This window comes from Tauraco erythrolophus, chromosome 18 (genome assembly GCF_009769465.1).
Source record: "Tauraco erythrolophus isolate bTauEry1 chromosome 18, bTauEry1.pri, whole genome shotgun sequence".
In the NCBI taxonomy this organism is placed as follows: domain Eukaryota; kingdom Metazoa; phylum Chordata; class Aves; order Musophagiformes; family Musophagidae; genus Tauraco; species Tauraco erythrolophus.
In genome coordinates this window covers 15,400,656-15,424,526 of record NC_141482.1, presented here as the reverse complement: position 1 = coordinate 15,424,526, position 23,871 = coordinate 15,400,656, and the positions used below count along the sequence as shown (strand labels likewise).

At 46.4% G+C, this 23,871-nt stretch overlaps 1 protein-coding gene across 5 annotated transcripts; it reads left to right on the top strand.

Annotated features, from left to right (window-relative positions):
- Positions 1 to 1,174: 1,174 nt before the first annotated feature.
- CHRNA4 (cholinergic receptor nicotinic alpha 4 subunit) lies at positions 1,175 to 22,955 on the top strand. Of its 5 annotated transcripts, none has more exons than XM_086623106.1 (6): positions 1,175 to 1,238; positions 2,448 to 2,599; positions 5,995 to 6,039; positions 6,131 to 6,240; positions 15,669 to 17,049; positions 22,830 to 22,955. In XM_086623106.1, exons 1-6 carry the CDS (start codon positions 1,175 to 1,177, stop codon positions 22,953 to 22,955), a joined length of 1,878 nt encoding a protein of 625 aa, XP_086479232.1. The 5 variants fall into 5 exon arrangements, with proteins under 5 accessions (XP_086479232.1, XP_086479237.1, XP_086479234.1 ...); XM_086623111.1 differs by lacking the exon at positions 1,175 to 1,238 and having other exon boundaries at positions 2,477 to 2,599; positions 15,669 to 16,371; positions 16,864 to 17,049; XM_086623108.1 differs by lacking the exon at positions 1,175 to 1,238 and having other exon boundaries at positions 2,477 to 2,599; positions 15,669 to 16,495; positions 16,910 to 17,049.
- The last annotated feature ends 916 nt before the right edge of the window (positions 22,956 to 23,871 follow it).

Sequence of the window (23,871 nt, the reverse complement as noted above, 5' to 3'; positions counted from 1 at the left end):
TTGTGTTAATATCAAAGCCAGTTTTAAAATGAGAGGGAAAGGGCTCTACTCCATGTCTCCTGCACAAGGAATCAGGGATGTGAGATGAAGAGCTAGAGTGATAATTCCTTGTTAACACAAGGAATTGTTGTTAACACAAGGAATTATTCTTTCCTCCACAAAAAGCCTTCATGACTTCACCAGAGAGTTGTTTGTGCTATATTTAAGGTACATTCAAGTATATAGATACAGCCAAGTAACCTCTTGCCTCAGTCTCACCATATTGCCTACAGGTAGAGCCTAATATTTGTATTGGTACGACGTGTTTGTACAGCACCGAGCACAGCAGAGCCCCGTTCTCATGGACAGGTTCATCAGTAAATCAATAAATGCTGACATGCAAAGGTACCTGCCCAGGCCAGAAATCTCTCCCAGGCTCATTACCCTGTTAGTCTACAGGAGTGGTTTTGAAAAGCACCTGGACAGGATTACACAGCCAGCTTTCATTAATTAAGAACTGTTTGGGCTTCAGGTGCTATAAAGATCCCAGCAGTCCCCATATCCCCCACCTCTGGCTGCAGCTGGGGAGTGGGTCTCCTCCTTTATTTCTTATGCTTAAAAGTTTTCCTCCCTGCAGCCTGTTTGCTGGAGCTCACGGATTCTCTCCTCCTCCCAGGCAGGAGGTGGGCAGGTCTAACTACATTAAATATACAAACACACTGTGCTCCCTCTCTGCTCCATCGAGGGCTGGCGCGGGCATCGGTGCCCCACCGGCAGCAAAACCTGAGCAAAGGCTGCCCAAAGGGCTGGGGGGAGGATGAAAGCAGCAGCAAATGAATAAACCCAGCAGCCACCCCCTCCCGTAGGAACGGGGAGAGGAGCAGGAGAGCCCAGGGAGGCTGTGCATTTTGTGTCTTTTTACAGGAGCTTTCTGCAGCCCTTACACCTCTCTTGCGAGCGTATGTGCATCGGTGTCCCAGGGAAGAGCATCCTCCTGGGAGGAAGAGCTGGAAATCAGTCGGAAGAGAAAAGAAAAAAACCAAACCACTGGCTGTTACTCCTTCTCAGAGGCAGGTGAGAGGGGGAGAGAGAAAGAGGAGTTTAGGGGAATGAAGCTGGAGAATCCAGAGGCTCAGAGAGGAAAAGTTGCCCTGATGGGAGGCTCTGCGAACTAGAGCCTGAGCTCTGCTCCACCATGGGATTCCTCGTGTCTAAAGGAAACCTCCTCTTCCTCCTGCTGTGTGCCAGCATCTTCCCCGGTAAGTTTGAGATAGCTTTTCTCCCCCTGCTCTGCTCTTTAGCTCTTTTCTCCCTTTTCCCTCTCAAAGACACGCTGCGAACAGCGGTCCCCATCAACAAGGGCTTCCCCCCACTCCTGCATCCTCCTGCCCCATCGCTGCAGCTGCCCCAGACACCAGCCTCTGCTGAGCTATGCTTTGCTTTTATGTTCTGCTCCTTGCCGGATTTGATGGGGAAAGGGTTAAAGCCGCGGTGGGGAAGGGGACAGGAGGGAGACGACAGGCGGGGGCTCGGCGCTCTGCTCCTTGCCTGGGTTTTTCTTCCCTGGGTAAAGTGTGTTAATGTGTCTCCGGGCTACAGCTCTGGCTGGGGAGAGCTCGGCTAATGCTTCCCTTTGTATAATCCAGGGCAGCTAAAGACTAAGTAGGAGCCATATTCCAGGAGGGATGCGGGGAGAGCCCCCGGCTCCCTCTCCCCTCCGTCCGCGGCGGCGGATCCGTCTGCGGGGCTCTAATTTTGAATAACGACAGGCACCTCCGACGGGTCCTGCAGCGTACGTGCAGGTCAGGGCTGCTCCTCGCAGCCTCCAACTTTTAAAGTCATCCTTGAGGGAAATGGCACTCTTGTTATCCCATTTGTGCTCCCCCCCATCCCTTCCTTCGCCCCTCGTTTTTGTGAAAGACCAGCTATGGGGGTGTTAGTTTGAAGAGCTGAATTTCAGTCTGCTTTTTTTTTTTTTCCCTGGTGCATTTGATGCCAGTTTTTACTTGTAAATCTGACCCAAAAATCCCTACCTCCCAGCAGCAAGCTGCTTTTTCCTTTTCGTCTCGTCCTTCTAATATCTCTCTTTCCCGCTCACAGACTCCAGTCAAGAAACTTGTTGCAAAGTGACCGCAAAAATTAAACAGAATTCAGGGGAGAATAGCTCGTGTACTGGTTTTCAGGTGGTTTTACTGATGCCCCCACTTTCTGCAGACCAATCCTGCTCTGTAATACAAACCTTACACTGGGAATTAGCTAGGGTGGGTGAATAGAGTGAGAAATACATGGCAATGCCTGGGGTAGCGGGGAGGCAAGTCACCAGCATGGCATCACCCTCCTGTGTGTCCCTACTTGCCCATTGCTGGGGTTAGCCCGGGGTCGTCCCCCACCCCTGGAGAAGGCTCCAGCTATGCCGGTGATGGAGCTGCATGCGTTTCACACCGCTGTGCCCCATGCCTTCCCCGCAGCCTTTGGCCACGTGGAAACCCGTGCCCACGCGGAGGAGCGTCTCCTGAAGAAACTCTTCTCTGGTTATAACAAGTGGTCCCGTCCCGTCGCCAACATTTCCGACGTGGTCCTTGTCCGCTTCGGCTTGTCCATTGCCCAGCTCATCGATGTCGTAAGTGCAACCCGTTTGTGCAAAGAACAGCCAGTATTAACTAGTTCAGGGCTCTGGGAGACGTTGCTGGTGCATGTGGGTCTTACTGGCTGATCCAGGGTTGGGTTGGGAGGACTTTGCTCTCAGCAGAGCAGAGTTATCATGCAGACAGCTCTGCTGGAGCAGGCGATGACTCATGTGAGTAGCTGGTTATCAAAGCGGATCATTTATTTTTCATTTACTATCAACAAAATCCCAAATTCCTTATCAAAACCCATGGGACTGATCACAGCAGAGCAGTGGAACAACTGGTATGAATGCCAGGGAGTCTGGGCTAAGGGAAAAAATAGCTGATCTGGAATTTGAGCCATAATTATTAACACTAATTTACACAAGCTAGGAACAGTGGTTTACACATCTCTGGAAGATAGCTTGCCTGAAAAGCTTTCTGCAAATGAAAGTTTTGAGAGTTTTTAGCTAATCTGGCAGATATTAAGAAGAAAATTGTTTCTGAATGTTTGCTTAAATAGAGGTTACATGTGTGCAACCTGCATACATGATGTACAAAACAGAGTGGTTTGCACTCCAGACTGATGCTCCCTGAAATGGTATTTAAGGGATTACTCTGTCGCAGAGTGGGGGGGTCAAGTGTTGAATCCAAAGGGCTGCGGGCGTTGAGCACTCACACAGCCTTTCTGGCTCGTGCAGCTCTTGCTCCCGTGTGCTTCTCTCTCCTACCCCCGTTTGCACACACCACTTGCCAGGACAGTGTGTTTGTGTAGATGCACATCTCTTGAACAAGTCTCAGCCTCACTTTTGGAGGGTCTCTGTCATTTTTTACTGTATTTGTGTGGCAGAGTAGTGAAATGGGTGATAATGGAAAGTGTAATGCAGCTCAGAGACATCACTGGTGTGGGACAATTGTAAGAGATGACTGTCCACAACATTTTTAGATTTTGAGATAAGGGTTTTGAGACACAGAGGAAACAGAAGGGGAGGTGGACAATCAAAGACACTAGTTGCTAGAGAGTTGCACCTCCTTGTGCACAAGCCCTCAGCTTCCAGCTTTGCAGCACAGAAATGGTTTTCCATTCCCCTCCTCTCTCTTACATCAGGCTGAGGGATCCAGGGCTGTTTGCAGTTGCTAATGTTGAAGTTGTACCGTTCTCAGCTGAATAATTGATAAGGCTAAAGATGAGACATTAGTGACTGGAGGCATGAGAGAGACTTTCCATTATGCAGCTGCTGAGTTGTGGAAGGGTGGGATCGATACACCTGCTCCATAGTGCTTTTCCGAGTTTACTTAAGAAAAATTAATCTTCTTAAAATCATGTCAGTGGTTAGAAGTGCAACTAGCAGGCGGTTCTGTGCTGGGACTGGTGGGTACGGCTGGAGGAGAGCTGCTGTCCCCTCCTGCCCCAGTCTGTGTGGCTGGGGACTGAGGACACCCCCTGCCACCCCTGCAGCATTCCAACCATTTCTCCCTCTTCCTGACAGTGACACTGTTTTGGTGCAAATCCTGCTGCAATTGTTAAACCCGACGCTCTGCTCCCAACAACAAAAAGTCTGAAAGAGAAATCAGAGCCGTATTCAAACCCCAGCTCCTGCTGACAAAAGCTGGGGAGGGAGACCAAAAATCAATGTGGAACTTGACATCCCTGCACGTCCTTGCCTCACCCTGGTGTGCGGAGGGTTTTCTGAGCCCAGAAAAAAGTGGTGAGGGATGAAGGATGCGTCTAGGAGCAGCTGCTGAGAAACACAACTGGGCTCCTAAGCCCGTGTCTCTGCAGGACCTCGTGTGCTGCGTTCACCTTGAGACAAGGGGCTGGACGATGCGGTATCACCGTGGGCTGCAGAACCACCCGCTGTCTTCGGGGCTGGCTCCGTGCAGGAGCAGCCAGCCGTGCAGGCGGAGGCAGCGGTCAGTCATCAGCACGTTGCAAAACCCCGACAAGACAAACCCGTGGGACTAGAGTCATGCTTCGCTTGCATCAGGAGGATGGACGAGCCCTCGGGTGTAGTGATGGGCAGGAGCTTCCACCAAGGGTCTGCACCCAGCCAGGGAGGAAAATTCCAGTAAAGGGCAGCACCTGCAAGATGGGATTCCCAGAGTGGGGACTGTAGTGGAGACTCTCAGGTGCTTGAATTACCAACTGGTAGGAGAACCAGATGCTCAAGGATTGGTCAGGTCCAGGGCATGGCAGCACCCTTCAGTGGCACTCCTCATCTCCCATCTGCACCCACGGAAGTAACTGGAATTTTTTCCTTTCTTTGTTGCTCATTTGGCTGGTTTTGTATTCCTCCTTCCTCCATGTGCTTCTGGTCCCTAACCCTGGACAAGGGTATCTTTGATCAGTTTTAAACTTGGTGCCACAACAGCAATGAAGAGGCTCAGTGGGGAGGAGGCACAACCCCGCCATGAATCCCTCTGGCTTTTAATGTTCAGAATTAATCCTGAACTGCCACAAGAGCAGGGTTAATGGTGAGCAGTTAGCTTCCAAATGAGCCCTGTCAATTGAGCTGGTTCTGATGCCAGACCAAAGAGAGACAGGAAAGAAACAAGCAGACAAATAAGCTGTGAGCTCTAATGTAACACTTAAATGAGACCAAGACTAGGTTCTGCCCCACACGATTCACCTTAGTTATCTACACAGAGGTTTTAACAAACATTCAAGGCAAGCAGCAAGTAGTAATTAATTCTACTACAGTGCTGGCAGCATTGCATCCGCCTTACATTATTTAAAAGTGTGTATATATATTTCTATCTTTCCATACTATTTGTACCTAGAGTTGGGAAAAAGTCTACCAATTGACAGCATGGGTATACACCAGGTTGTCCAAGGGGTGTGTGTCAGCAGAGTAGCTTGGGTTTATTCAGAAAACCCAATCCCTGGTGCTCTAAGTTCATGTATTTGGTAGGAGAAATACTGCTGAGCTTCATGTGTCCAGGACTCTGTTCACTGGTAACGTTCCACAGCAGAAGTACTAAACACCACTTGCAGATGAAGCTGGGCGTTGTAACCCACGCACACGTGTGTGAGTAAGGACATGTATCTCCATCACTCCCCTTCCTTCAGTGCTCAGGTCAAAGTCAAGCTGGGCAGCTCTTTCCTCTGCCCATCCCCATCGTCCTAGGCTGGATCCATCCGCACCGAGGAAAATCCCGATAAATTCAAGTCCGTCTGCTCATAAGATTGCTTAGGTGCAGGCTCAGCTGTTCAGTGGTATCAGGCAGCTGTGTCCTGTCCCATGTTAAATGACAAAAACATCTGCTTGCTATTTCCTAGATGGAACTTGCCTTTATTGCAGAGGTGATTTATAATTACAGAAATGAAGTACGATTAAGAGAAATTTAACGAGTTCCTTGGGCCCCTTCATCTGCTTCTGTAACCAACATATATGATCTTGCATTTCAGGATGAGAAAAACCAAATGATGACCACGAATGTGTGGGTGAAGCAGGTGGGTGCACCGAAACACGTGCTTTTCCATGTTCCTTTTCAGTTTTGCAATCTGAACTCTCCCGGCTTTGTAACCGCCTTGTTTTTGGCAGGAGTGGCACGACTACAAGCTGCGCTGGGACCCCCAAGAATATGAAAACGTCACATCCATCCGAATCCCCTCGGAGCTCATCTGGAGGCCAGATATTGTCCTCTACAACAAGTGAGTGTGAGCACTGTGGCCGGAGGGCAAACCCATCCTTGCACGTTTTCTCTGCCCATGAAGTCAAGGTCCTTCTTGCAGTTGTTCCTCCTTATTTTGTTCTCTGTGGTTGAATTCCGTGTAGATTCTCATAGTGTCTGTCCCAGACGTGCCTTAAGTGACGTGACTAACATTCATCATGAGGTTTTTGTTCTCCTGACGATCCTTTCTCTGGACAGTGGGTTTTGTTGAGGGATGCTAGGTATTGTTCTCTCTTCACATGTCAGAGACACAATTAAGCTCAATTTGAGCTTTTAGTCCTCTTCAATTTTGTTTCAACAAAGAGCTCTCCCCTAATTCATCTCCATCAACTGGAAAAGACAATTACTGAGGATGGGCTTAAATAAGGAAAGTATGCTGAAACATGTCAGACTTGTGTGTCTAAAAATACAGGTTTCAGGCCAACCCAATACCATCCTAGAATTATTATTAATAACAAGATATTTGTTCCTGATCCCAAATGCTTAAAATCACCTATTGTACCGACACTTCCTAGGGAGCAGGTGGTTGTTTTCTTTCTTTCCTTTGGTGTCTGTTGATATTCTTAGAAAGACTGTCCAAGTGCCAAGACTGTTTTCTCCTTGGCTTATCATACCAGAGCTTCCCAGTCTCCCAGGATGTAGGATACCCCAGCCTCCCTCCTCAGGGCTCCAGAGAAAACACTTGCTGCAAGCATCAAACAAAAACATCTTTGTATGTGGCTAACTCTCAGAGAAAACACAACAGAAGCCAGGTTCATGTTTAATAAATGGCTGCCTGGTTCTAGTTTGATATGATTTTGCTTTATTTTTTTGCTTTTTTTGTGTGTGTGTTTTTTCTTTTTTTTTTTCAAAATGGCTGTCCAGGGGATTGTAAGCTTTGGAGACTATGAAAATTATCTTTCCCATTAGCGTGTCTCTGATCCTCAGTGGTGTGGAGTGATTGCAAACCTCTTGGAAATCACTGCATCCTCACACAGCATCTTTCAGAGATTAGCTCAGTGGCAATGACTAATTCACAGGCACTTGGACATTCCTATCCTACAGGGACAAACTCGGAGCATGAATATTATATTACAAGTACCTCACATTGCAGCCAAGAAAGGTGTCCACAGCTTCCACTGGAAAAAATGAATGTTCTTGTCCTTCTCATTGCTTAATTAGTGACAATGGTAGGGCTTGTTACTTTTGGACCTTCTGGTGGTTGTTGTGGTGGACCATAGTGCCAAAAGAAATAGCGCTGCACAAATCTCCGTCGTCTTTGGGACCTTTGTGCTTCAAATCATCCATTTGCTGGAGCTACTGGTACACAAGAGCCTAATGTGCCATCTCTGCATCTGCTTCCTTGGCTCACCGTGTTCACCGCGGTTGATGAGCATGGTCCATGCAAGGAGGGACCTAGCACTAAACAAGGAAGCTTTGGTATCCATTTACGCTCTAGACTTTTGGGACTTCATGCTGAAAGCAGCCCCCAGAGGTCAATGGGCACCCAGACCTCTGAGCTGGGTAGCTTTTGACTTCTTGCCAAAGGATAGCCTTTGGAACATGTCCAAAGAAGGACAATGAAGCTGACGAAGGGTCTAGAGTACAAGTCTTATAAGGAGCAACTGAGGGATCTGGGGTTGCTTAGCCTGGAGAAAAGGAGGCTGAGAGGAGACCTTATAACTATCTACAGCTACCTGAAAGGAGGTTGTAGCAAGGTGGCTGTCAGTCTGTTCTCCCAAGTAGCAAGCGATAGGACAAGAAGAAATGGCCTCAAGTTGCACCAGGGGAGGTCTAGATTGGATATTAGGAAAGATTTCTTCACTGAAAGGGTCGTCAAGCATTGGAACAAGCTGGCCAAGGAAGTGGTGGAGTCACCATCCCTGGAGATATTTAAAAGACATGTAGATGTGGTGCTTAGGGACATGGCTTAGCGGTGGACTTGGCAGTGTTAGGTTAACGTTTGGACTTGATGATCTTCAAGGTCTTTTCCAACCTAAACAACTCTGTGATTCTATGATTCTGCCCTTTGCATGCTCTGCCCCCCTGCCCTGCTGTCCCAGTTCACTGCTGTGGCCACTTCAGCAACTACAAGTAGTCCAGGGAGCAGATGACTATCTGCTGGCCACAGCAGCTATTCCAGAATGTCCTCCTTATCCTCTTCTGGGGTGTCAGTCTTTCAGCCTTTCCCACTTTACTGGTCTTTACTCAGTTTGGCTTGCAGAGAGCTATGGCAGATAGCAAGTCTAACTGTACTGGTGACCTGCTACCCCACAGGGAGATCCAGTGCCCCAGCTACCTAAATCCAAGCTACTTCTCTCCCTTTATCCATACTTACCATTAATAATCATGCACTCCTCTGTTGGTTGCCATGAGTCTATCATGCATTTTTAATTGTTTACTTTATCTATGAATTAAACATGGATGTAGGCACCAACCACCAGCCAGTCAGTAGTGGTTTTTCATCATTTCTGCATCTCTTCACTGCTATATTTGCCCATGCTCTTTCATACAGTCTTGTGTAGACTGTTTTCTACCCTGGAATATACTTCTCTTTCCTATCTAACCTCCTATCAAACACATCTGCAGCTGCAGTCGTTATCTCAGTTGCACTGCTCTCGCGATGAGGTTTGATGGGTTTTAGGGGTTGCAGGGCAAATGCAACGCATGCGAGGCAAAACCTGTAGCGTGATGGGCCATCACGATGAGGCTCTTCTGCATGGCAGCTCACCCACCACTAGCCAGACAGTGCTTCTCTTTGCAGGCATCTCAGCTAGAAATGTTTCAGAAAGAAAGGCTTTGCAAATACAGTGACTAGTCATGAGTGATGCCATGTCTCATGTTTTACAGATATATATTTGATATATATTGTTTAGAGGGAATTTAAAGCGCATGCACAGAATTCTGGATCCCTAAGAGCAAGAGAAAGTGTGCAGAGACCTTGGTGGAAGAGAGAGAGCAGCCACACTGGCCTTTTGCACTGTTTGGGCTTTTTAATGTGTTATTTATCGCTTACCATGTGCTCTGGCAGAAGTATGGTATTTCTCTTTGGGATTGTATCCTTCAGAAAAGAGAATTTCTGGACAGGAGATTATACAAATGCCTCTTCTTTTCTCATCTCGGGGTATATACAAAAATGGTGAAATTTAAATTGATTTGAGATTTACATCTTTAAGGAAATCTAACCCCTTGTTGTGAGGTTGTTCTCATATCTAAGCTCATTATTGTCAAAAACTTCCGTTTATCCACTCTAGAGGCCCAGATTACATCAGTAAACTCAGCTGGTTTGGCCTAGAGAGTATATGTAGTTGTCAACATTCATAAGGAATCTAAAACCAAATTAATATCCTTCAGGGAAATTAACATGCTGTTGAATTTTCAGGCTTGATGAGATAAGTTCCAAGACTCTGTAAATAACTTCTAGTAGATATGACAAAACATATGTATAACAGAGGAATATGAGTTAATAGTGAAGTGACAAAGCCTCCTCTTTGCCAAGGCAGCCAGCTGTTGCTTATCTGAGGCTGTAAAGGCTCTTCAGACACCACCAAATAATTTAGAAATGAATTATCTAATCCTCTGCATTGACTGACTTACTTTCCCATTCATGAATGGACTTGAAGCACATTTTAGTCTTCCTTTGTGTGTTTAAAGTAAAAATTTTGCTTCCCCACCACTGCGTTGAGCCATTTGGACACCGTGCAACATAGAAACTTCAGAGGAGAAAGCCCTGAAACTGCAGGTTTGTGGCCAAGTGCTCCACCTGCCCACAGGAACGCCAGACCATGTCCTTGAGACTAATGGATGGGCAGGGAACCTGGAATGTGAGCTTCACTGGCTAGATTTCAACTGGATATTCATGATAACATCATAACGTTTGTCTTCTCTATCCCAATAATTGTAAAATCTGGGAGGAAGTTACTGGGAACATTCAGACTTAAACGTTTGTGGTTTTTTCTAAATATTTTCTGATATTAGCTGTTCCAAAGATAAATCCTTGCCTTAGCCTCTGTAGTCATATAAAAAAAAAAAGAATAAAAGACCAAATTGTACATGAAAGGAATTCAAATTCAAATTTCTGTAATTAGGAGTAGGAAATGTCTTGAGGAATAGTGGCACTATGGGCACAAAGGATTACTGGACTGGGTTAGAAGTTCATCTGATGTTTATTTTACTGGGGAATGAGCAAAATTTGTGTTACCAATGATTTCTAAACATCCAAAGCAAGCAAAAACTGGGATGGGACCTACAGAATTAGGTCAGTGCACTGACACCTCCATCTTTGTACCCAAGATGTGCACATCTGTGTTGTACACAAGTCACCAAGACCTTGGAGTTTTTTAAAACCCAACTGGACAAGGTCCTGATCCTCTTGTAGCTGTCACTGCTTTGAGCAGGGAGTTTGGACCTAACAGTCTCCAGAAGTCCCTTCTGACCTGTGGATTTGTCATTATCATTTTGGTAGCACAAAGCAATTGTTAAACAAAACATTCTCTGGCTTTTCCTTTGGAGGGTATTTTAATCTGAACCTTACAGAAGCATCTCTTTAAAGTCTACAAGAAAGGTGGAAGGTTCATTCTTTAAAGGGGTCTTGAAGCTCCAATTTGTCTTGGTTACTGCTGTTGGATGTAAAATGCTTTAAATTAGGACATTCTAGCTATATCCATACATGTATATAGCTAATTTTCAGGCTTTTAAAGCGCCATTTGGATTTATATTGTGTCATCAGAAATTAAAATAAATGTGTGCCTCATTTACATGCATTCTGAAAACATTTAATTTTGTGAGATGATGTATCTCCCAACTGCAGGGAAAAGAGAAACTGGCAAAAAAAAAAAAAAAAAAAATCTCCATCAGTAGAGCTTTTAATGAAATAGGGTTGATGGCTGCCAGTAAACAATGCCATTCTTGAACCCTCATAAACTCAGAAGATTTTAGAGGAGCAGCCTTTATTCTCGAAATGTGGGATCAAAGGCTGCAGGACAGAGCAGTGCTATTTCCGTCGGCAAAGGGATAAGCGACCGTCTTCCCTCTTTATCGGTGTGCAGTTGTATTCAACGTGAGAATGTAAGAGCTCCAGTACTTTATTACTGACAGGTTTTTAGAGCTGTCAGGTCAGAGTAAGCAGGAGAGCCTGACTATCTTAATTCTCCAGTTCTTGTTGTGATGTTTACCTTGTGCTTGCTCCATCTTCCAAGGGTTTTTTCATTACAACTGTCACAACACGAGACTAAATGAGATGAGAATGTGCTACCACTATACAGGAATGACTGCAGATTTTCTCTGTCCCACTATATCAGATCTCCTACCTTGCTGTCTAAGGAATCATTCCTGTTAAACAGTCAGGGCTGTTGGCACAACTGGGCCAAGAATGGGTTTTCCAACAGCAAAGCTTTCCAGGAGAAATCAGTGTTTCCTTGATCTCATAACCACAGACTTCATTTGCAGTTAGTTGTCTCAACTTCATCCCTCGGAGGAGGTTGGGGAAAGGCTTTGGAAGACCATCGACAGCCAGGTGACCTTGCCTGCTCCCTCCTTCATGTCAAGAGGAGCAGAAGGAAAGTCTCATCCAGGATGAAAGCATCTCTCTAGGTTCACCTTGCATCGGCAGGGCGCCAGCAAGCATAGCTTCCAATTCAGTAAGCATATGCTTGAAGGTCCAGTGTGGGTGGTGAGCTTGGAGGAGGAGGTAAAAACATATGCATGCATGAATGGTTAAGACAACTATGAACACTACTTTTGCATGATATGGCTACCTTGGATACAGTCTATGTACAACAGTGTGGCTAATTTACCCTGCTTACAAATTGCTCAAGTATTTCTACGTCGAATTGCAATGAGAAGTTCAGATATACCCAGTAAAGTCAGGAATTCCTTCACAGCCCTGTTAGGTTGGTGAGGGAGGAGCAGGAGGATCCCAGGGTGTTTTATGGCTCCTCAGAGCCATTAGCTGACTCTCGAGTGCAAGAAGCAATCCTGCTGTTGGTTTCACTCCTGCCATGGCACTGCAGGCAAAATCCAGCTTGGAAGGCAGTGCCGTTGTTATTTGTAATAATGCATGAGTCGAAGAGGACCCAGGATGAGGCTGGGTTTGTTAGGCAAGCAATTAAAAACGATCTTCCTCATCAAAGAAGCAGATCAGTTATGGAAATAATTGACGTAGCAATAACTGATCTGCAGCATCACAGTGGTTACAGCTACGCTTACAGGAGAGAGATGCGCGGCTGGTCACACAGACTGCAAAAGGCCAGGCATGACATTTCTGGGAATGAAACTCAGTTATGTGAATTATTATTGCTCCTGGATGAATTTTTAGCAAGAGTTTCATGCCCTTTCCCAACAGTTTTCATAAGGAGAAACACATACCTGTGGTGTTTACCCAGCCGCTCACACATTACTCTGCCTAAGAAGGGAAACACCAGCAGATGCTCATTATCCCTCTCCTGTAATATAAGTCCAATTATAAACATATTGTTCCATTAATGAATGATTTAATTGTACCTCAGACATCTCATTAAATGCAGAACTGGATTCCAAATTCCTATCGAGATTTAGAAAGAAAACCGCGGAGAACAGCGAACACTGGACTGTTGCTTGCTGTGTGTGTTTCATGTCTCAATCTGGCTTTACAGCGCAGGCAAAACCCAGGAGGAAAAAGAGATTATTTTCATCCAAAGAAAGTGTTCTTGGAGTGTAAATTAGATTTAAGAAAGAAGAGGTAAGAAAGGAGTTGGGTGCATGGTACAGTGTCAGTTTTGTGTTTGCATCAGAGTAAAGCACTATGGTGGTTTCGCGATGATCCCTTTGAGACAGAAGTCTGGGTTTGTATGTATTTTTGGCTTTCCTGTCTTAAAAAAAAAAAAAAAAGGACCATTTTAAAGCTTTAGAAAAAATCTGGTTCACAGGTCAAAAAGTGCTGAGTTTTTTTGTGTTCTTTTGTTTTCCCCAAATCTGTCACAAAGAACACAGGCTTACAGAAAAAAAAAAAAAAAAGTTTAGTAAAAACCTTGTTCTCTACCACACAATAATTCCAAGTTTATTTTTCCATGAATTCAACCAACCTAGAAAGCTGTCTCAAAAGACAAAGATCTGGGCTGTGATCCTGGGGGCCAGGGGCACGTGCCATCTCTGCCGATAGACACCTCACTGAGGGCCAGATCCTGCCACCGTTTCCCAAATGGCCAATACTACACCAGTCTCACTGGAAGCCACTGGTCATGGACTGATGTGGATGCTTCGCAGGGCAAGAGGAAATATCAGAAAGTCTTTTTTTTTTCCTCTTTTTTCATAGGAATTAATGAATGGTCTCCTAAATAAATAAATTTAAGGAATTTCCTCTGCCTTCTGCAGCTTGAGGGATCCCACTGGATCATCCCTAGGCTGTTTATCTTGCTGCTGGTGAGGAGGAGGAGCGGTGTGACCTCCGTGCACCCCGTGGCTGCACGGCTGCTGCCAGGGCACATCGGAGCGCCAAAGCAGCGGAGCGGGGCCGCGGGAGTTTGCCGATTGCTGCAGGAAAGCAGCTGCAGGCTGGATCAGCTCCAGCCGGGGCGGGCTGGGCAGGAGCAGAGCGTTTTTCTATCTCTATCAGCCTGAATAATTCATCTCGAGTCTTCAGCAGCAGCTCTCCCGGCCCTGCTCAGCATCCCCTCTGTTGGCGACTCGGCACCGCACAACAGGCTCCTTCCTCCGCATCCCCCAGCTCCGCAGCGGCTCAAGCCGGGTGTGTGAGATGGTCCCTAATTCCCTCCCTGCTTTTTGGATGTGCTTTTCTCTATTCCTCTAGCTAGACTTGAAGGCATTGCTCTACATACAGATTCCACCTGCTTTTTCCGGTTGGAATTTTAACCTTTCAGACATTTGCTCGCTGTGAAAGATATTGCAGCCCTACCCAAACTTCACCCACGTTTTAAGGCTTCTTGAAGCAGGATGTTTGATCCAGGTTGTAACTGTCCAAGGACACTAAAATCCTCTGTTTGCAAGTAGAAACCAAGGGAGAGGGAGAGTAGGAAATTTGAAAGGGGCTGCAGATGTTGGGGCTTGGCTTTTTTTCAGGTGAAGGTGTAATTTTGTGATTCAAACACCCAGCCTCCGTCACGATGATTATTCGAACGAGGAGATATGTCGCTTGTGCAGCTCCAGCGCTTCAGTTTTGCCTCTTTGTGTAAGCCAACACGGGCAGCAGGTCCCGCAGACGCTGCCTGGAGGAAGGACGTTGCTGTAGAGAAGGTACCTGTGCACTTGGCACCAGACATGGACTTTCAGTGTTGCAGTCCACATGTCCTCCTCAACAAGAGCAGGGGAGGGGCAGCGCTTCTTGATGGTATAACCACGCAGGGCATTAATCACTTGCTGCACTAATTGAATCTATTAACGAGCTAATTTCTTTCTGTGGCCTCCGCACACCGGGGCAACTGGCAGGTTCAACGTTGAATGTGCAGTAGTAGAGCAGTGGGTGTGAGGAAGGAGCGGAGCTTGGCTGATGATGCTGAGGCAGGTGGAGGACAGGGCTGTCTCCAGGGCTGGGAGTCCCACTCCCAACGTTTCTCAGTCTCCCTCCTTTCTCTAACACTATTACAGCTCGAGTATGGCATTCCTCAGAGGTCTTTCATTCTCCAAATCCCCAGTGCACTTGCTTCCTCTGTTGTCTTTCTTGATCTCGTCCTCTGGTACCCCAGTCCCCAGGATGAGCTGGCAGCAGCCAGTGCCCCGGGGGCACGGCACAGTGCTGCAGGACTCAGTGCACTGATCAGCTGAGAAAAACAGAAGCCAAACCAAAACAATGCTGTTCATGCAACAGTTCTTTCACTGGCTGGAAAATGGCTTTGTGATAGAAAATCCTGGGTTGTTATCTATTTATCTTATACCAGCACACAGACCCCAGTGGAGAGTCCCTGTGAGAAGACTCCGTAAAAGACAGCTCTCTTCCTCACTGGGAAATCAAGAGATTAACTTTCATTATTCCTATTAATAGGATGTTCTTGCCGTTTTTCAAGTAAGAGCCTGAATGATTACCCAACACTGTTTCATTTATAGCATCTGTCACAATTAATTCTGCAGAGCCCACAGCCACGCTACCTGATAGTGGTTCCTCCCACCTCTCTAAAGCAAACCCAACCCTTTCCAGGGAATTTATGGGACACCTTTGAGGAAAACGTATGTACCTTCACCTCAAGGACCTGACTTATGCAAGGTGAGGGCTGACATTTGCATGTAAATCCAGTGTTTGCATAAGACAACAGAGTTCAAAACCCACTGGATAGAGTGGATGGATCCAGTGCTTGCACATCATGTGCCTCTTGCATCTCTCAGGTACCTTGAGTGCATTTTTGAAAGCCAAGCACTAAATATCCTATTTTTCCAATAGAGTTGAGGAGTCCTAGAGAAGCCTTATTTTTTTTCTTTTTTTAATCTTCTGTCTCTCCCTAGCGCTGATGGTGACTTTGCAGTTACCCACTTGACCAAGGCCCACCTCTTCTATGATGGGAGAATTAAGTGGATGCCACCTGCTATCTATAAGAGCTCCTGCAGCATCGATGTTACCTTCTTCCCCTTTGACCAGCAAAACTGCACAATGAAGTTTGGCTCCTGGACCTATGACAAAGCCAAGATAGACTTGGTGAGCATGCATAGCCATGTGGACCAGCTGGACTACTGGGAGAGCGGGGAATGGGTCATCATCAACGCTGTGGGCAATTACAATAGCAAGAAATATGAATGCTGCACAGAGATCTACCCTGATATAACTTATTCCTTCATCATCCGGAGGCTGCCACTGTTCTACACAATCAACCTGATCATCCCCTGCCTGCTGATCTCCTGCCTGACTGTCCTGGTCTTCTACCTGCCCTCCGAGTGTGGAGAGAAGATAACCTTGTGCATCTCCGTGCTGCTGTCCCTCACTGTGTTCCTGCTGCTCATCACAGAGATCATCCCATCTACCTCCTTGGTCATCCCTCTGATTGGAGAGTATCTTCTCTTCACCATGATATTTGTTACCTTGTCGATCATCATCACTGTCTTTGTGCTCAATGTGCACCATCGCTCCCCACGTACCCACACGATGCCTGACTGGGTGAGGAGGATCTTCCTTGACATAGTCCCACGCCTCCTCTTCATGAAACGTCCCTCAGCAGTGAAAGACAATTGCAAGAAGCTCATTGAATCCATGCACAAAATAACCAATACACCAAGGCTTTGGTCCGAGGTCGACGTGGAACCCAACTTCACTACCTCATCTTCCCCCAGCCCCCAGAGTAATGAGCCATCACCCACATCTTCCTTCTGTGCTCATGTCGAGGAGCCAGCCAAGACTCAGCCTATCTGCAAGTCCCCTTCGGGGCAGTACTCTGTGCTGCACCCAGAGCCTGTACCGGTGACCTGCTCCTCTCCACAACCCTCATTGCACCCCCTGAGTGACACCCAGACCACCTCCATCTCAAAAGGCAGATCACTAAGCGTTCAGCAGATGTACAGCCCCAATAAGGCAGAGGAAGGGAGTATCCGCTGTAGATCCCGGAGCATCCAGTATTGCTATCTGCAAGAGGACTCTTCCCAGACCAATGGCCAATCCACTGGCTCTCCAGCATCCCAGCGGTGCCACCTAAACGACGAGCAGCCCCAGCACAAGCCCCCTCAGTGCAAGTGTAAATGCAAAAAGAGCGAGGCAGCTGGCACACCAGCTCGAGGAAGCAAGACTCACAGCGCCAAGGAGCAACACCTCGCCTTGATGTCCCCAGCCCTGAAGCTGGCAGTGGAAGGGGTTCACTACATCGCAGACCACCTGCGAGCAGAAGACGCGGATTTCTCGGTAAGTCTGCTAACTTAGCCTGCTCTCCTTGGGTAAGTCAAAAATGATCTGCCAAGGAAGCCCCACCAAGCCTGAGGGCGATAGAGCACACTTGCTGGTGCAGGCTTGGCCATCCCTGATGTTGTGGCTTTTGAACACATTGGCCACTGTCAGCACAGCTGGAGAGTTTGTCCTTGGGGTCTTGGCAGGCACGTGGGCCAAGGGGGTGGCACAACCAGATCGTGCCCAGGGCTGCTCTACAACAATAGGATTCTTCAGCAGAAAACAGGAGTAAAGTTGTTGTTAGGTAGGAAGGAAGCAGCTAAGATTGTGAAAAAGACCCAAAAAGCAGTCATCTGGTGGGAACGCAGCAGACAGAGAAGCCTCTGACACTCTCTGGTTTTTATTAAGCATTGACTCTGGCTACTGAGCCTAGGAAAGCAAATTCCCAAAATAGGTTGTGGCTGTGGGAAGCGCGTAGTAGCGCGGGGATGTTGCAGGACACGTTCAGCTCTGCGTGATGTGGTTCCTCAGTCGTGGACTTCCACCGGAGCGGCTGGCTCTGCGCAGGACGGTGGGTGGGCAGACAAATTTCACCCTTTCTCTGAAGGGGTAAATATGGCTGCAAATAGAGAAGGAAAGTGGAGGCTGAGGTAATTTCTTTTAATGGAGATGGTGATGCATGTGCAAACGCCGCATCGTTTCACACCTCTTGTAGCTCTTCCTCTGCAATACTATGGATACGGTGTGCTAATTATGGCCATAACGAGGGAAGCCACACGATAACCTGAAGTTAGCGTTCTTTCTAAAGAAAATCTTACCTAGCTTTTCCTAGAGGGATCCGTCAGCAAAAGGTCCTTTTTCAGCTGCGCTTACAGTTTGATTTTCTCAAGATTTAGAGTCAGTGCAAGTCATGGTGCTTTTATGCAAGACTTCCTGGGCAGGAAGACTGTCCTTATATTTGCATGTTTCACAGCGCTGAGCACTTAGCAGCAGCAACAAAAGATTAAGTGCTACTGCCCATTTATATGCTCCCTGGTACCAGAGTTTGAGTGGCCTCTGTTCTTTAATGTATTTCACTTCCCAGCATCCCTTTGATGAAACAACAGTTTATTCCTCATGTAGAGGAATGACAGCCAAAATACAGCGATGAGGTGACCCGTTCAAGGTCACAGAACAAATCTGTGGCAGCGATGGGCTGTGAATCCCCATCTTCACTAGTTGACAGCCCAGCACTCTTTGCCGGGCTAAAGCACTTCACAAGCACGTTAGAACTGCAGGAATTAAACTCTGCTCACTCCTCCTAGCAATAACCACAAGCAACCCCATGGAAGTCAGTTGGTTTTAACTCAGCTGTTTCCCCCTGGTGCAAATGAAAGAATATTACACCAATAATACTTCCCATTTCTACTGATTCTACTAAGCTTGTTGATATCATCAAGAACTGAGTCGATGGGTATCTTGAGTTCTTTCCTTTTAATCCATGATTGCAAGTTTCTTTAAAATGAAAATGGCCTTCAGAAGCCACCAATTTTCTTTTTCTACCTTCCAATCCTCTTCTCTCTTGAAAGTCTCTCTTGAAAGTGATCATCCTGAGAAAGCTATTTACAGCACTAAACAGCAAAAGCAGAAGAAAAGGAGCAGTTTTGAGGGCTCTGCCCAGACCTCCTGCCAGCCCAGGCTGCGAGCAAAGGCACCAGGAAAACAGCCAGCAATGGGTGGAGAAGGGTCACCCGCGGGACCACGGATGCACCAGGCTCCCCAGGAAGAGCCTGCAAACCTGCCCCCCGCTCTCTGCCCTTTCACAGCAGTTGTGCTTGGCACGATAGGCAGAGGTTGGGTTTTCAGATTTGGAGGAACAGTTGCTGAGCCTGCTCTGAGTCTATACTATTTTCTTTTTCTGGATCCAAGTAATGTCAAGTGGGAAAGCACATTTTTTTTCTCCAGGTGGAAACGACAAAGAAGGAGGAAACACAATCTTCTGGAATTAAAATTTACTGTAAGGAGCAGAACTGATCTAATAAAATGAGAATTTACTGGGGGGGAAAAAAAAAAATCAGTGCTCAGAAATTTGCTTTCATCTTAAAATCAAATTGTGGCATTTCTTCATGGAAGTCTTCAACAAATCTACCAGCAGGAAACTCAGATACAGATACAGCTCCTGAGACACAGCTCGCTGTCTCTGGGGCAATATTTTCAGAGACATGCACCTTCCAAGAATGAGAATAGAGCTTCTTCTGAAGTTCCTGTCTTTTTTTCTAAAGCACCATTGCCACAGGGGCAGTGCTTCTAAATTAAAAGTAAATAGCTCATTTAATTAAGTGCTTCAGCAAAGAGAAAATGGGAAATGCAAGAGGCGGTTGTTTGTTACAAAAAAGATACCTGCAAACAATGCGAGCACAAGGGTACGCTGGGGAAAATGCAAGCCCAAATTGTCCCAGCATATGAGAGAAATGCCATTAGAAATTAATTACAGACTGAGAAGCAAAACAAGCTGCGTGTCACACGCGAGCCAAAATAACCAGACACCAACAGCACCGTCTGGAAAGTCGTCTTGTCCTCGTGCCTGGGTGCATCTCCGCACTACTCGAATAAGAAGACTTTGAAGACAGCTTAAAAATAAAATGGGAAAGAATGTAGTTGAGGGGGAGGAAACACGGGATAATCTCACCAGTTTATTTTTAACAAAGTACAATAAAATCATCCAGGGCTGCTCTAATCTGTGTTGCAGACTCTGGGTCCTGGGGGTCAGATGTCACCAAGGCACCTCCACCCTCCACTCAAATCCTGGGGCAGGATGGCCCGTTCCCACTGCTCAGACCTGCATGGAGCTGGACCAGGGGAGAGCCGCAGATTCCCCCACTTTTCGAGAATTTGCAGGTGGGGGATTCAGCTGGCTCTTGCCCCCTGATCCTTTCCTGAAAATAGTTTTGAGTGAGCTTCTTAAAAACTAATCAAAATACAGCTCAGGAGTTGGGGTGGCAGATGTTGACAGCTGCATAGACGTTGGCAGAGAGGTCTCTGCAGGTCATGCTCCACGTGAGGTGCTGGAGCACAGGGAAATGCTACAGCGCTGTCAGAAAACAAAACAAAAATCCAGAGAATTGTCTTTTCCTCCTTTTCCTCCTGCCTTTTTTTTTTTTTTTTTCATGGTCTTTATATAATTTCCAATTTCACCCTTCTGTGCTCTCGGTCTGAAGCCGGATATTGATTTTGCAAACATCTGATGCACTCCCAGCCATCGTTCTCAAGATGAGATGAGTATTTATTTATTACATTTGAAAGCAAATTTCTGTTGAACTTTTCAAGTTGTTCCTCTTCTCCCATTTCCCTCTTCTTTTCTCAAAGAGAAACTCATCTAGTTCTTTCCTCTTCTTCACGTCATCTAGCACTTACTTTTACTGTCACGAATACTGAAAAAGCTTATTTTGCCAGAATGGGGCACTATTTACTCAATCCAGCTTTGCAGTTGAGCATCAGATGACAAATTCCGGATTTTCTTTACGTATTGGTTGCATCATGAGACACTAATCCCATGAATACAATCATCCAGGGCTTGCTTAGCTGGCCTTCTCATGGGGAATTTTAAGCATCAGAGACTCACTTCAACTCTCAGCAAATGATTAAGAGATCAGAAAACACAGAGCAAAGAGGAATTGTCCACTGAGACCTTCTCCTTGGGATGAGAGAATTCTTTTTTGCTTCCAGGGTCACTATTTCTTTTACTCTCCCTAATTATAGAAGGGTGTGGTAAGGCAGTACAACCATAAAACATGGAAGTTTCCCCCAAGAAGATCACAAGCTTCAGGATGAACCTCAGTTGTTTACCTCTGCTTATTGAATAGTAAAGATCTGCCTAACTTGGTGCTGTTTTTAAAGGGGATAAAATTATCCATTGCATGAAAATATTTAACTGATTCTCACACTTTTAAAAATGTTCAGGTATTCCTGAAATCTAAGATGCTTTGTTCAGAGACCAAAATATGGGAAAATACAATATGCTCTCCAGTGCGTGCCTCATTTCCCAATTTAAAAATAAAATTAAAGCTTCCCAATAAAAGCTGCTCATGGAACCAAGGAGCTGGAGTGAAACCCAATGATTTAAAGGCCTAAGCAAGCAGCCCTCATCGTAGCAAACCCTGAGTCAAAGAGCTCTCTTTGCTGGCGTTGCTTCAGCTGAACGTGGTCTGCGTCGAGGCACGGAGTGATGACAGGCACTTTGCAAATACATTGGAAGGTTCATGATCAGTTGTGAAGGGTTCAGCACGCCCAGATGAGGTAAATGCACACCTCACCTGTGAGAAAGTCTTCTCTTAGCTCAATAAAATGTCACAACATTGGCCGCAGCAGCCAGGATTGTATGTTCTCTCCCTCTGACACATCATGATTTCTCCGTACCACCCACAAGGTGTAAGATAAAATTCAGTGGTGCATCCATGACTGAGGAAGAAAGAGAAGATTAAAGGTGAGTTTTCAGAGTCCCTGTGTTGTGCTCAGAGCTCCTTTGTTTCATGCTTAAACAAATCATAATATTTCAAGACCTGAAGTTGCCACTGTACCTGTGAAAAACATCATCTGCTGCAAAGGGCTATTTCATTCACATTTGAATTGCTTCCCTTGCCCAAATTAATTTTCAGCATAATCATAATCCTTTAAAATAAAAATAAAAATCAAGGCAGATCTCATTCAAATCGTGCTTTAGCTCACACCTACTGTTCTGGGCTGCTCCCGTTTCAAACGAAGGTAGGATCTGTGGATGAAAGGGCCGTTACACCGTTGGGGTGATGCTGTTATTGTAGGTGGCAGTGCCAGGCACGACGAAGCCACGGTTTGCTCGGGGCCACGGACCGGTGGGCGCAGAGCAGCCGCCCCCCGCAAAGCACAGCCTCAGCTTTCCCACCTCCATCTCCTGACACCGCTTTGCTCCCGACTTGCTGCAGTCACAGCTGCTGGAGAGGTTTGCGCTGGCTCCTGCTGAGATGTTTTCCCTACGGAGCGAGGCAGCGTGCCCAATTTCAGCCCTCGGGGCTGTTAATCACCGAGGGTGTATTGTAGGAAATTATAACGGGTACAGCCGTATCAAATAGAACTTCGTCCTCTGCCTGGGAAAGAAATTAATAACAGCGATGTAACAAAGGAGGTTTTCACGTGTATGTGGTTTCTTACTTAATGAAATAGCCATTTACAATTCTTGCCTGATGGTATTAATAAGTAGCAGACCTCCCCGGAGAGAAATAGCTGGAAAATCCTCCCACAGCAAGACAAAAGTGGTGAAAAGAGCAGGGTGAGGAAGACTGGTTTTTTTAGTTGCTGGTTCATTTTCACTGCTTACTCACCCAAAGCTGTAAATCCCTGCGCAGAAAGAGTTTGGCTTCATTAATCTGTAAGCAAATATGTTTACGAGCATGCGGAAACGAGTCATTTCTCTTGCCTCCCCCCCCTCCAGTTTGAATTGCAGCCTCGTTTACACACCCAGTTACAGCTGTTGCTCATGGAAATGGGGATAGTGAGAATGCAGAGGAGCTTAATTATCCATGGGTGTATGTCATCCCTGGGGAGCTGTGAAGAGGGTTTGCAATCGCACATGCACCCACACAGTCTGGGAATCTGTCTCCCACATCAGCAATTGATAGAATAAATCTTTGCCATCATATAGGACCACTAAATGTAAGCAAGACCTTCCCCTCCTATCTCTGGACTTAAATGAAAACATCCTATTTTGGAATAAAGCACTAACAGTCTTCCTAAGTTTTAGTCTCAAATAAAGGTTAATAATTGCCCTCTCATCTCTGTATTCCCAGGTGAAGGAAGACTGGAAGTATGTTGCAATGGTCATTGACAGGATCTTCCTCTGGATGTTCATCATCGTGTGTTTGCTGGGAACCGTTGGTCTCTTCCTCCCACCGTGGCTGGCAGGAATGATCTAAATAGAGCCACATAAGGAAGAAAATATATCCCACTCTATGGATTTTAGTTCACCTGGAAGGAGAGGAGCAGAGAAATGGAGGCAGCCCTTTGAATAATTTACTGCGTGTTCACGCTTGAGTTGCTCCAGAGCTCTCTGGGAATAGTTTCCGAGGTCACACCGTTTTGCCAAGCCATTTTCATCTCTTCCATCTAATTCAGGGGAGAAGCTCACATTAAAGTTTGTACATAGCATGGTGGCATTCATTGGCATATGCTCAGCAATGCAAGAACACGAGCTTGTTCCCTAAAGCAGCACATAAAGAGGCTTCGCATCTAGAAACCAACCCCTGGCCAACCAGCTCTGGTCGTCTTCAGAGGTCTCGGTGTGCCCTGCCTTGTCATTTTGCCCTGTCGAGATGAAGCAGTGCAGGACTGCCTGTCCCTGTATGAGTTGTTTTATAAATAAAGTTCCAGATTTGGGATACCTGTGTAGGATGTGGTTCTGTGGTCAGTGGGTAAAGACAGACTGGGAAGGCTGGGGGGAATTCCTCAAGGCAGCTCAGCCCCTTTGGGACTGACAGTGATCATTAGCTCACCAAAACACAATAGCTATGGTCTTTATATTGACAGAGTTTGGCCAACACCCCTCAGAAACCATGGGGATTATAGCTGAGTGAGGATCATGCAAATTAAGGGAGGGTTTGGGGTTAAGATTCAGACTGTGTTTCAAGGGAAATTTCTTGGATCCAAGTTACGGCTGCTGCAAAATAGCAGAGGGTGGCCCTGAGCCAAAAAAACCTTGCTGCTGGTGGGGAAGGTGCTTAGAGATGGGGAAGCCACAGCAGAAATCCAGGACGATGCATTAGAGCAATAAGTGTGGCTGAAAGGCTGGAAGACACAGGGTGAGCACAGGTGTCATCTCTCCTCTGCCTTTTC

Excerpts from the sequence above, each read along its gene's own strand:
- CHRNA4 (XM_086623106.1), top strand. The coding sequence starts at position 1,175 with ATGGGATTCCTCGTGTCTAAAGGAAACCTCCTCTTCCTCCTGCTGTGT. Across the intron at positions 6,241-15,668 it reads GATATTGTCCTCTACAACAA|CGCTGATGGTGACTTTGCAG; the intron begins GTGAGTGTGAGC and ends GTCTCTCCCTAG. Across the intron at positions 17,050-22,829 it reads CAGAAGACGCGGATTTCTCG|GTGAAGGAAGACTGGAAGTA; the intron begins GTAAGTCTGCTA and ends CTGTATTCCCAG.